We start from the raw sequence: 13120 nt of genomic DNA on the forward strand, positions 1-13120 counted from the left end.
GCGTGTGGTGTAATAATGGTTGTGTTGGTAATGAAATAAAACGAAATTTGGTAACTTTTGTTGCAAGACAGTTATTTTTTCTGGTAGAATGTTTGTCAGCTGTTTGTATTGTGATTCGGAATGTTTACAGCTGCAGTAAAGAAATATGCCGCGAACTTTATCTTGCAACAGATATAATTAAATTAACCAAAAATTACTTTGACGTCTAACCTGCTTTGTATTAAACCATAAAATTACAATTTACGATTCAAAACCGTGTGTTTTCAACTTTACTCTTGTATTGAAACACATGATTTTGTTAGGTTATATATTAAGCCAAAACTAACGAAGTAATTCTATACCAACAAATAAATAGGGATGACAATTTTTGCTAGAGAACACTTATTTCTTTCATAAATTTCTTTCATAATCAAATAATATAGACCCCGTTTCGGGAAAATACTTGTCGATTTTCATTTCACTGGTGTAGGTTTCATTTTTGTACTAATAGTTTCGTATCACATATCCAAATTAATCCGATCCTGATGGAATTAGTTTGTGGTATAGGATGCTTGCTGTTTTAATTTAGTAGGTCCAGAGATCCTAGATATATTCACTGGGGAAATAATTATGATTGTAAAATGTATACGAAAGAAATATATTTTTACAAGACCTGACATTTGTTTGCATCGTGATATGTTAGGTATTTTGTGTTATGTACAGGATTTTTCAACATTCTAAATTAAAACAGCAAGTATAATGTAAAACAAGACCAACATATAAAGGGTCATGCCGATAGGATCAAGGGATAAACTTTGATACGGTAAACAGAATAATTCCAGTGCTGTTTTCGTTTTGCACTTGCGTGGCAGGTAGATAATAAGTACCTAATGGTTTGTAAGATAGGGAAGGGATAATTGGGTAACATTTATTTTCACATTCAATTGTATTCATTGAATTAGAACCACGTCTGAAGTCGTATGAAGTGCATTTCATTCCCGGCATATGTCCACTGTATTACGAATAAAAATTCACAGATACAACTTCCACGAAAACACGCATTTTATAGGTAATAATAACCCTCGTTTTGCAATTTTAAAATTCACTTATTTACACATATTCTTAAGCAGGAACATTTAAGTTTATATACATAGCATACGTTTATGTACTTCGTGATCAATTAAAGTCAAATAATAATACACGACTCGACGAGAATAGAAAAGCGTGACTACACTTTCATGCCATGTAATTTTTAATAAAACTTTGACGAATACGGCGAAGCATTTTATGTTTAGTAATAAATTATTCCATCGTATCCTGCAAATATTCAATAGAATTCCTCAAATAGTCATCATCACTATCAACAACTAACCTGGCCTGATACATCGCCATTTTATTTGCTGTTGCTTAGCCTCCGGTTAAGCAGCTAGCGGCCGGTTCATCCACCCGCTAGGTTAGCCGGAACTTTAACTGGAAGGTAGACGTTAACAGGGAGTCATAAAACCGAAATAAGAGCTAGCCTGCGGTTAAATTTTAGCCGGAACTTTAGCCGGAGGTCATAAAACCGGCCATGTTATAGACAGCAGTGCACGGCCGGGTATCTCATATAGGATTTTCGCTTACAGCCAGTTTAGTTTGAGGTCCAACCAGGTCGCTAAGTATTGGCGCTAGTGGCAAGTTTTTTCCCCTGCTATAGTTCTGGCCACCTCCTTTTGTCTTTTTTCTTCCCTCTGTATTCAGTGGTCTATGCTAGAGTTTGTTCCCTACAAGTTGTTTACTTTGGTTTTTTTTTGTGTTTGTGTCTCCAGAAATCGCTATAATCACAACTTGTAAGTGTACTTTTGTATATACATGGGTTTAAATACTTCTCGGCTTAAACTGAGCACAGTAACTTTATATTCCCTACTCAACTTGACAAGCTTTATTAAAACCGCATAAAATTTAGCGGTAATCTTTCGCCGGTTTTGACGATTGTGGCTTAAATGTCACAGGAGAGTATTTTCCGTATCAGAAATTTGAAAAATACAGAAATGATTTTTTTTCCTCTTGATACATTTTTCACAATTTTCCGTTAGTTGGAGTTAAGTTAGTTTAAGTATGTAAACATACCGTTAGGCTATATCTCGAAAATAGTTAAGGGTAAATATGTAGTTCAGCGGTATTTGCGAAAAATTTTTTTAAAAATCCGAAAATACCTTTATTAGACGCTCTTCAACTTCCTCTTTTCATTAAAAGCGGCGGAGATAAGAAATTCCAAATACTTTAGGAGATATCGCAGTTCTTATTTTGCATACAAGACCTGTGTTTATCATTCGACCGACGCCATTTTTTTTATTTTGCCGTGTGTTTGTTAATGCCTAATTAATAAAATGGTTGATTAGGTCAGGTCAGTTACATTATTAATACTTTCAAACTAAGCCGACATTAAAAATTATTTTGTGAATTAATTTTAATGGCTGTTTAGTTTTAAAATATTTATAATGTAACTGACCTGACCAAACAAACCCGGACAGAGGGTGAACAGTAAACTAAAATGGTCGATTAAGTCAGGTCAGTTACATTATAAATACTTTCAAACTAAGGTGATATTAAAAATAATGTGAATTAATTTTAATTATTCTTTAGTTTTAAATTATTTATAATGTAACTGACCTTACCTAACAAACCCGTAACAAAGGATGTACAGTAACAACTCACGTAAATTATTTTGTTACTTATTACTTGCGCAACAATATCAAAATAACAAATAAGACTTTAAAATTAGAAACGTTAAAAACTCACCTAAGTTGGAGGCGGTAATTAAACACCGTTTTAAACAATAATTGAACTAAATAATCACGTATTAGTTCATTTGAATTCTGGCCTATCATGAACAATCACGTGACATCATTATCCAATAAAAAAAATAGATACTCGTACGTAAACAAGAAACAATGGTGCACGCACGCCACAGGAATGCGCTGGTTTTGTGCTGAAATTTAAAAATTCGATATCTCCTAAAGTATTTGGAATTTCTAATCTCCGCCGCTTTTAATGAAAAGGGGAATTTGAAGAGCATATAATAAAGGTATTTTCGAATTTTTAACATTTTTTTTCGCAAATACCGCTCAACTACATATGAAGAAATTTAAAAATTCGATATCTCCTTAAGTATTTGGAATTTCTAATCTCTGCCGCTTTTAATGAAAAGAGGAAGTTGAAGAGCATAAAATAAAGGTATTTTCGGATTTTTAACATTTTTTTCCGGAAATACCGCCCAAGTAAATATTTACCTAGTTAAGTTGTGTTAGGTACATTAAAAGTACTGTGACTTTAAATTAGCTTCATTTTACATCTATATTAATCATTCAAAAAAATTAAAATAATTTAAGTAACGTTTTTTACACAGCTTTTTGCCTTAAATAATAAAATTCTTAAAAAAAATACTTTTTTTTTGAACACTTAAGACTTACCTCAATTTACCGTGAAAACAGTGTTTCCAAATTCCTGTTGGTTTCGGAAAAATCACCAATAATAGATTACATTATAATACCTGGGGATTGACAGCTGTCTCTATTTTTTGCTTTCTCATGTGGGCAACCCAAAAATTGACAACACTCGATTCTGTGGCCACATTCATGCATGTTCAGTGTAAATATGATGAATTTGTGATATCGTGAGAATGGTCTGTTAGGTTAACTACTTTTTTCAAATATTGTGGGTGATTGGTTATGTGGTAATATTCCTGCAGCATAGCTTTTCTGTGAAGAAATAATTAAATTTTGAAAATAATTTTTTTCGACTCTGAGAAATCACCATCAATAGATTACATTACAATACATGTGAATTGATACGGCCGCTGCGATTTTTTCCTTTCCTATGTGTGTCTGTGTGTGTATATGGTTTCTACAATTTGAGTTAAATTGTGAAAATAGTTGAATAGGTTAGGTTAGCTACTTTAAAAATACTTCAAAACAATGTGGACGATTAGTTGGGCTAGTATAGTGTCTTAAAAAATACTGTGAAATCATGTGAACGTTTGATTAGTTAGGATAGCTACATCTTAAATGTGAAATACCAAAATATATTTGGCACCATTATATTTTTAAGAACACATTAAGTAAACTAATAAAATTAAAACTAAGACAGGACTGAACGTTAATTTGAAAGAAAATTTTTTCTATCTTTTTTGAACTACCTATACTGTTTATGCGTACACAACATGATGCAAGATTATTAGCAGTTTGTCAGTAAATGATTTGATCGTTTGTGAGTATATTGTTAATAGCTAATGGAGTGTGCATTACAGACGCTGAGTAAATATTGTTTGTCCTAGCTTTACAGTTTGTTTTGTGCAAGATTAATTTATAAATTTTAATTCAAATTTGCTTTGTTATTTTTATTCAGGAGAAAATTTGAAGGATTATTTATTTTAAAATGTCCATTGAAATATTTATTTATTTATATATTGTTTATGATAACTTTAAAAACATCAAAGCAAATGACTAGAAACTTTATCAGAAATAAAAATTAATCACTCTAGAAAAAAGTAACAACTAGATTTTTACAATTATTTTTATTAAAACTGAGCGATTTTGGTCTAAACAATGTATTTTGCAGGAAAGTAGCTAGTGGACTGTCCCAAAGTATTGTGGCTTTTATTATAATTTATAGAAAACTTTCAAAATTACTTTGAAAGTGTACTATTTTAGTAGCTTTATTTTAGTCCAAAGCTGAAGATTTTTTCTTCTGTATGTGCAGGCAGATGATGTGGCAATGCAAGATACAGCAATTTACGTGAGTTACTTGTTAATTACTAAAGCCCACCCCACACGATGCCCATTTTCTCCTATAACTTCTGTTATACCCATGGGTATAAAAATTTTCATAAAAATTTGTATAGCAGAACCGCAGAAAGATTTCTTAACTCCATACACACAATACCTAGAATGCTAACAGAAAACCAGCCAACGCATTTGCCGACCAAAGCAAACATATCAGGGGAGGATAAACCTGTCGTAGTCAACTTATCAAAATACTGAAAAAAAAGTGAAAGTTACACCTGTTTGTGTTAAAAATTATGTAACTTGCGGAAATATTATTTGATATTTTATCTTACATTTTTCATTTGCAAATAAATAACAAAATTGGTCTAGTATTTAAAAACAAATTAAGAGCAATTTTGGAATTACAAATATATTTTTAAGTTGTAGGTTAATTTCAAAATCTAAAAATATATAAATTTTAATGATACAAGGGACATTGGGTTTACTAAATGTAGTTTATGTACAGTTTAAATTATAATATTTATTTAATTATACAGTTAATCAAGCTAATTTCATTGTAATAGTAAAAAAATGCTACCGATTCATATATGTTATATATAAGATTTATTGATTACTTATATATTTAACTACATAATTAGAGGAATTGTAACTAATATTTTTTGTAACCCAGTGAGACAAATAAACACGCACATACCGCGTAATAAATTTATATCTTAGGTGAAGAAAAACATTTTGCATGTTCTTTTTTACCCTCACAGGTGTGTCGCTATGAAGTATCAGTTTATTCATTATTAATTTATGGACACTCGTTTCTTAATAAACGTTGGCGTTTTAATTATAAAATTAACTTTTGGTTTAAATTATTTGTGAACATGTGATTTTACTTTACTTTTTTAAAAGTAAAAATAAATCTAGTTACGTAGTACAGTAAACTCTCGCAAATCCGTGGGTGTCGGGGATTTATGACCTTCGGATTTTTGAAAACTTCGGATTTTTGAAAAATTTTCATTAAAATACAAAAAAAAATTCTAAAAGATAAGATGGTAGTCAATGAACATGTAATACTACCACAGGACGTCATAATAAACAAGACACTTGAGAAGTTAACAGAATGGTACGTAAGCAATACCAGTATAGTCCATTCATAGTAAATGAAGCACCCGAGAAATTTTTTTTCCTGAAAATTTACAGCCTGGCCTGATTAAATTTAACACACCCATTTGTTCAAGTTGGTAGTAAATTGTGTAAAAAGTAATTTAAAGTCATCTTAAATTAAATTAATGGCACCCGAAGTCGCACTTTGATGTGAAAGAGCTAGGCGTAGCAATGTGGCGTGCGCTGAAACGGGAAGCCCCTTGATAAGGGGAAGTGAATTTAGGAGGGGCGGGAGAGAGAAGCGATACGTAGCTGGCAAGAGACTCAAGGCCACTCCCTCACAGACACACGGCCAGTCCAGTTAAACTAAAGAGAAACGGGAGAAATAAAAAAAAAAATCATTAGTTAATTGTACACTAGAACCATCAAAAAATCTGAAATTTTGGCACAAAACAAAAATAATCGGGGAAAAAATGGTAAAACTCACAATAAAAGCTTATACAAAGCTATTATTTAACATGCAGCATATATTTTGTGTTGGTTTATAGTGCACTTACTAATGTTCGTATAAGAAGAGAAAAAAAATTGGACAGTCCGTTTAAAAACACGGCAGCAGTAGCTTGTGCGACGTAAGTGGGAGTGCGAGAATCTCGTCTAGACAGGCTGGCGGCTGCAAAGGCAGCGGATGCATGACGTCATACGGCTTACCTCTCCCTCCCAGACAACAAACCATCTCTCTCCCTCTCTCCAGCCGTCTAGCCATTTTCTGCGTGTGAAACTGTCAACATCCTTCCTCCCCTACTCCACACTGCATGCGACGAAAGCCAGGTTGTATAGTCCATTCCCGGTAAAATGAACAATTTTTAAGGCCCCCCACGGCAGCCATTTACCGTTAATTTTTTGATACAATTTGTTTGTTAGTTACAGAACATTATTTCTGCTGGAAAATCTCTGAAACTTCAAAATTTCTTTAATGGAAAAATTTAGCAGGGCGGTTAGAGTATTTATTTTTACCGCAAATGAACTATACTCACCTTCCCTCCGGCCAGCATTCCCGGCGTGTGACGCATGACAACTACAGTCGTGTGCCGCGCACAGCTAGGAAACTTGTCACTGGCAACATGTTTCACACACTGACACACGGTGCCCAGAGCTTCAGGAAAACCTACGTGATTTCCAACCTACTCTAAATATCCGACTGGAGTCTGTTTACGAAAAGCATTTAAGAATTTGCTAATGCCCAACTGTTTTTTTTATATCGGATTAAGAGGAGTTAAAATGGCTAAAAGGCATGGTTTTGAAGTTTTAGGTGTAAAAAACCGTTAAAACATTTCTTGAAAGCACCAGAGGAAAAGGCATTACACCTTTATCTTTATTTTCCCGCCATATAATGTTACGGTCACCGCTCAAATTTCACCGTTATCTGACGGGAACGAGATGACTGCACGCCAGTTCAGAGCCTTTTACCGCGCTATAAATATCAGTGAGCGTCGCTCTTATCATCCACTGAGAATAGTGATACATACATCTAAACAGTAACGATCATGTCACTTCGGAAATACCCCGGATTTCTGAGAACTTCGGATTCTCGGGCCACGGACTGGCGAGAGTTTACTGTACTATGAATAAAATCAATGGACTGAGACACCTAAATGTAGTTAATAATATTATATCATAAATTAATTCTAATAATTTATATTTGCAGAAAGCACAGTACGTACAATTTAATGATCTGTTATTTAAAAAAAACTAAAAAAAAAATTGGACTGATGAGGATTCGAACCACATTCAAAATCACCCTTCTGCCATCGTGCCCTTCGCCACTACGCTACTGCAACTTCTACGAATGTGATAGGAGATAATGGGTAATATAGAATGCAACGTATTTTTATAACGTATTTTAAAATTTCCGATTACTTCTTTCTGTGGCAATTTCAGCTTAACAAGTATAATCCATAGTAGTTTTACTATTATAAAGTTTCATTTGGCATACCATTACATTTGTTACGTCCCTTAATGTTGACAATACAGACTATATACGGGGTTATATTGCAACACGTGGGTCTGCCATCTTGACGGCTCCAGCTCGTGGGTATAGCAGAAAAATAGAACACGTTCTATTACGGTTTTGGCTAAGACTTCGGTTATGAAAACTTTTATACCCAGAGCCAGACCCCTTGGAAGGGTGCTGAAATGTTACCCACACGGGAGCAGGCGCGCTAGCATAAAAATTACATGAAAACTGCTAAGGAAATGGGTGTCGTGTGGGGCAGGCTTAAGTACCTATACACTAATAAAAGTTTTATATATATATATATATAGTTTTGTATGCTTTATCCAATACTTTTCAATAATAATGACAGTACTAAAAGCTTTACATTATTCCGGTAAAGTTATGTTCTTATAAGTGTCATAAGTTAAAACTCCTGTGATAAGAACATACCTTACTCCCGTAGCATATAATTATTAATTGTTATTCACTCTGTACAGTAGAGATAGCAGTTATCAAAATTTAACGACAGTAGAATTTGGTAACACAAACAAGTTTTAAAACCTTTTTGAAGGGGCTGGATAATTTTCTAAGTGAACATTAGTTTGGTCACTTTTACCAATAGTAATAGGTTGCATCAAAAAGTTAAGAACAAAGATTTAGGAAGTTTTAAATTTCTTCAAATGGATTTGCTATAGGGCCTAATTATAGAATAAAAAAATTGGCTATCCAAAAACTTATATTTTTTTCCACCCCTTGAGCTATTACTTAGTTAGCATTATAACAAAACTTTTAAACAAATTTGTTTCATTACTATATTTAGAAAGGTATAATAATAACCAACATATGTCAAATTTTATATTAAAATAATTTAGTGTTTTTTCTGTTGTAAGAAATTATACCAAACTTGAAGATTTTTAATTCTTATAATAAGCCACTTGACTTGTATTCTATGATTTTTTTTTGCTATAAAATCTAATACACCTCATTCCCACTCCGTAAAGGGAACAATTTTGTAATTAATTGAAACTTAATTATGTGTTAATTCAGTATATGTTTACCTAACTCTTTATTTTAAACTGTTAAGTATCAAAAAGTTTATAGTGATTTTGGGTCTAGAAACTATTAAACTAGTAACTGCGTAAAAAATTTATGTGAGTCTCACAATGGTGACAACATGAATACTTAGGTAGTCTATGTTTTAAATCTGCCAAACATTACCTGAAAATGTTAAGCCTTTTGGTTGGTGCAATCAATCAATCAAAGCAGCATAAAACTAAGCATAGGCAACTAAATTATAGTTTCAAAGTTATTAAGAACACATCTGCTATCAAAGCACCAAACTTCGAAAAACAATTAGGTTAAATTAATGTCTGTATAGTATAAATATAAATTGAACTCATCAAAAATATTTTAGGAGTATATTTTATTTTTTAATAATTATGTATAATTGAAATAATTGAAACAAGATTTTGAAAGGAAATTTATTCAAATGTTTTACTTACATATTTTTACAATTGCACTAAGGCACCGCACTCGGTCGAACGACCGGTGGTGCGAAGTTACCACCCGTGGGATTACGCCTGAAGGTAGGTATTCTAAATGTAGGTCACAATTCTCTAATTTCTCTATCACTTAAGTCTATGAAAGATAATATTAACATCTTTCTTGTACATTTGATATAAAATGAGCTTCTCAAGTTGCACGTATGATCGGCTAACTTCGGTGAACTTCGGAACGGTGCGGGCCGTGGAATGGACTGATATGAATCTTTAAGTTGCTACGCTAAAGCACAACATGGCTATGGCTGCTTCACTGCCTAAGTGGTAATTTCTCAGAAACCAATAGGAATTTAGTGAATAGATATATACGGAAAAGCAGTAATTTAAGAATTTTACCATGATTTTAATGTTGCTAACCTAAACAGATACACACAAATAGTTAACATGGTTGTAATGATTCACTGACAATGAATACACCACTTAAAAACATTTTCCTTACACTCCTTTAGGAATATTCAAACTCTGTTTTCAGGATAAATCGAACATGTAGTACTGATAAAAAAAACACATTTTTAGAATTTTTTTCTGCGGAAAGCAGCTAGTCTAAAATTTTTACAAAAAGCCTCCTTCCAAGAAAAAAAAATAATAATTCCAAAGTGCTAATTTTTTTACTTCCTTAGGCTACATGTCTGAAATGCATATAACACATGTAAGGAAATAAAATAAATAAGCATTTAGGAATTTTCAATTTGTTTTTGGAGGGAAGCTTCTTTAGGTACATAAAAAAAAATTAATTTTTCAGTTCCTCACAATTTTTTTATAATGATTCTGTAAAATTGCAAATCTTTAATTGGTGTTTGATTTCATTAATACCTACTATATGTTTATTAGATTTTTACAAGTGTTTCTTATTCTTGTAAAAAGAATGTTTTGTTTGGTTGGATTAGCTACATTAATAAAATCTTTTAAATAATGAATATGAATATGTAACTAATGTAGCTAACCTAACCATGTGTTAACATGTTTTTACTGTATTTTACAAGTAGTGAAGCTAACAATTATCAAAACTATAATTACCGGCATAGTTGTTAAATATTGCAATAATGATTTACAGAATTATCAGAAAAATGTTATGATGTAAATAAACAATTTTTTTTTCAGATGTGCCAATCTCCTTGATTTTTACCAAGAGGTGTAAAACTCTGAAGACAGTGTGTGAACTCCACTGTTACAGAGTGGTGAGGGTTTGACATTTGAAGGTAAAAACAAATTCCTAAGGTACTTAAAAAATACATGCTTGCAACAGCGAAGGATTACAAATTTTAAATACCACAATTTTAAGTTCCATAACCCTCTCCTCTACTGCAACTCTTTTAAAATCCAATCCAATATTATTGAAAAGTCTTTAAACGTCACAAATACTTGTTTACCCTTGCATATAAAGCTTAAATTGTAATAAGTTGTGTAGTGTAGGTGATATCGGCAGGCGATGTTGCACAGCCTGTGAGAGGTCTTAGTAGTAAACAGGAGAACTAATGATAATGTATTTTAATACATGCTGTTGCATTATTTTGATAATTTGGCTAATCGGATCAAATGGTATTCCGAACAGGTCCCGATCCAAATTAGTTTAGATAAGCGGGACTTTACCTACTACATTTGATCTATTAAATTATTCTAAATATAGAATAAAATTGTAACAAACAACAATATTTTTGTTTGTTGAATAATGTTCGAAAACAGTAACTACAAGTAATTATATAGAAATTTCACTTATTGTTTGTAGACTTTCAGTAATGTCTGATGATGATGACTTCATCTACATCAAGAAGCAGAACACAGTGCATTATGGGTCCCTGGAGGAGCAGGAGAGAGCTAGATTGGCTGCGATTGCAGCCGGTGAAAAGGATGTCGATGGCCTCCCGGCCACAGTCACGTCTGGCGCTGATATGGCTGGACACATCAATATCTCGGATGGTAAGTGCCTCAGTCCCGGTTCACTCAGTGGATGTTAACTGTATCAAATCCTCCAAACTAAACATTAGAAATTTGTCATCAATTAATTTCTATTAAATTTCAGTTTTAATCAAGTATGTTTGTTTCACATGGTTTCATTCAAGACTATTTGAATTGGTTTGAAGGTGTCTCAAAATAATGTCTCACATTGTCAAAGCTATCACCACAAGAGCATTTTTAAAGAGTAAACCAATTTTAATTATTTTTTAAGTTGATTTTATTTCTATATAGCAATAAATATATGTAATATCAGCAATAAATAATATACCACAACTTTCACTAAAATTATCAGCACAGTAAACTACTCAGAAAACTTGTGACTACCAAAATTTTTACAAAGAAGTTCACCATTAAAGTTCTGGTTGAATATTTGTTTGCATACATAATAAATATTGTAGAAAAATACATAGTGTGGAATATAAATTCCATTCATACATAATATAAAATCACAATTATCTGTGCAATTCAGTTTATTTCCTTAAAAATTTATATTTCAATACATATGCAGTTGCTAGTCATGTGTATTCTGCTTGGTTGAAAAAATTCAATATTGAAGAATATTTACAGCAGTTTCTTTACTAAAACATTTGATGAAAAGCAGTTGCCATCCAATTCCATGAAGGAAGTGATGATGTTTATGTGATGTCACTTGCCATCAAATTTTCTTATAAGTTTTAAAGTTAAAAACAGAATTAGGGCACAATTATGATAAGTATAAATATAAAAACTTAAATATTAGAATTCTCGAGAAAAGGTAGAATATACACAAAGTTATTGCATAAGACTTTGACAAATTGCAAACATCATTTCCATCAAGCTCTTCGAAATTACATGATCCCAGGTTTGTCTGTTAGACCCTTACTGCACGAAGACCACTAGAGGATAGTGTAAAGCCAGAAATACCTCCATCCGTCACTCTTTCGTCCAACGCCACACAGCTAGCCAAGCAATTTACAACATGACTTCATCCGTCTGTCAAAATATTTTCCCAAATCAGTGCTACAAACAGTCCATGTTTTTCCTGTCACAGATTTATCTAGATGATTGATGGTTTGCTTTTTATGTCGTGATACGTGTACATATTTTATAAGCAAATTCTTGAAAAAATTCAGCAGAAATTGCTGCATCATGTGTTGAAATGGATAAACATGGAGTGTTTGTATGTTTTGTTGCTAATTTAAGTTATACTAATGTTTCTTTTTAAGGATTAGCAATTTTTTAAGGTGTAATTAGTTTTGGTATTGTTGCCTACTTGTACATGTTTCTTGGTTAAAATTATGTAAAAAAATAATAATAATTTTAAAATTAATTTTTAATAATGTTTTATAATGAGACTGCTATTTGCATGTGTGATCATAACATATTAAATATCATCTAAAAATTTAGGAAACAAATATTTTCTGTGTGACTAAGGTAGCTGCAAACCAGCAAAACTCTGGAAAAATAAACAAATTATGGAATCCCAGGAATAGTTAGGCGATTCTAAAAAAAAATATTGTTCTTCTTGCTTCAACGAAGGATGTGAAATGATTACACCACACACCTTGATACGCGCATGCAAGTTTAGTTTGCTTTCAAATGCCTCCCTTGCCTGGTAATGTTATTTTTTCCATAACTTTCCCATCTTATTTTTATTTTTTCAAAAAAAAATTTTTCGGGGCCTTAAGGCCCAAGTTTTCTTATATTCTCACTGAAATTTTTTTTTTTAATCTGAGTGCCAACCATGTTTTAGTGACGTGAACACTTAATATCCATTTTCATTGTCCTTTTGT

At 32.2% G+C, this 13120-nt stretch overlaps 1 protein-coding gene across 2 annotated transcripts in view; it reads left to right on the forward strand.

Moving 5' to 3' along the window:
• Window positions 1-1617: 1617 nt before the first annotated feature.
• The window catches only part of LOC134530916 (U4/U6 small nuclear ribonucleoprotein Prp4), a 65986-nt gene continuing 54483 nt past the window's right edge, over window positions 1618-13120 (forward strand). Inside the window, exons 1-4 of one of the 2 annotated variants that reach the window (XM_063366229.1) lie at window positions 1618-1808; window positions 4720-4755; window positions 10494-10591; window positions 11119-11309. In XM_063366229.1, the coding sequence (XP_063222299.1) occupies window positions 11129-11309 (181 nt within the window). In that variant the 5' untranslated portion in view covers window positions 1618-1808; window positions 4720-4755; window positions 10494-10591; window positions 11119-11128. The remainder of the gene's footprint in view (window positions 1809-4719; window positions 4756-10493; window positions 10592-11118; window positions 11310-13120) is intronic. The other variant, XM_063366230.1, reaches the window with a different exon arrangement.

The sequence above is a fragment of the Bacillus rossius genome, chromosome 3 (genome assembly GCF_032445375.1).
Source record: "Bacillus rossius redtenbacheri isolate Brsri chromosome 3, Brsri_v3, whole genome shotgun sequence".
NCBI lineage: Eukaryota > Metazoa > Arthropoda > Insecta > Phasmatodea > Bacillidae > Bacillus > Bacillus rossius.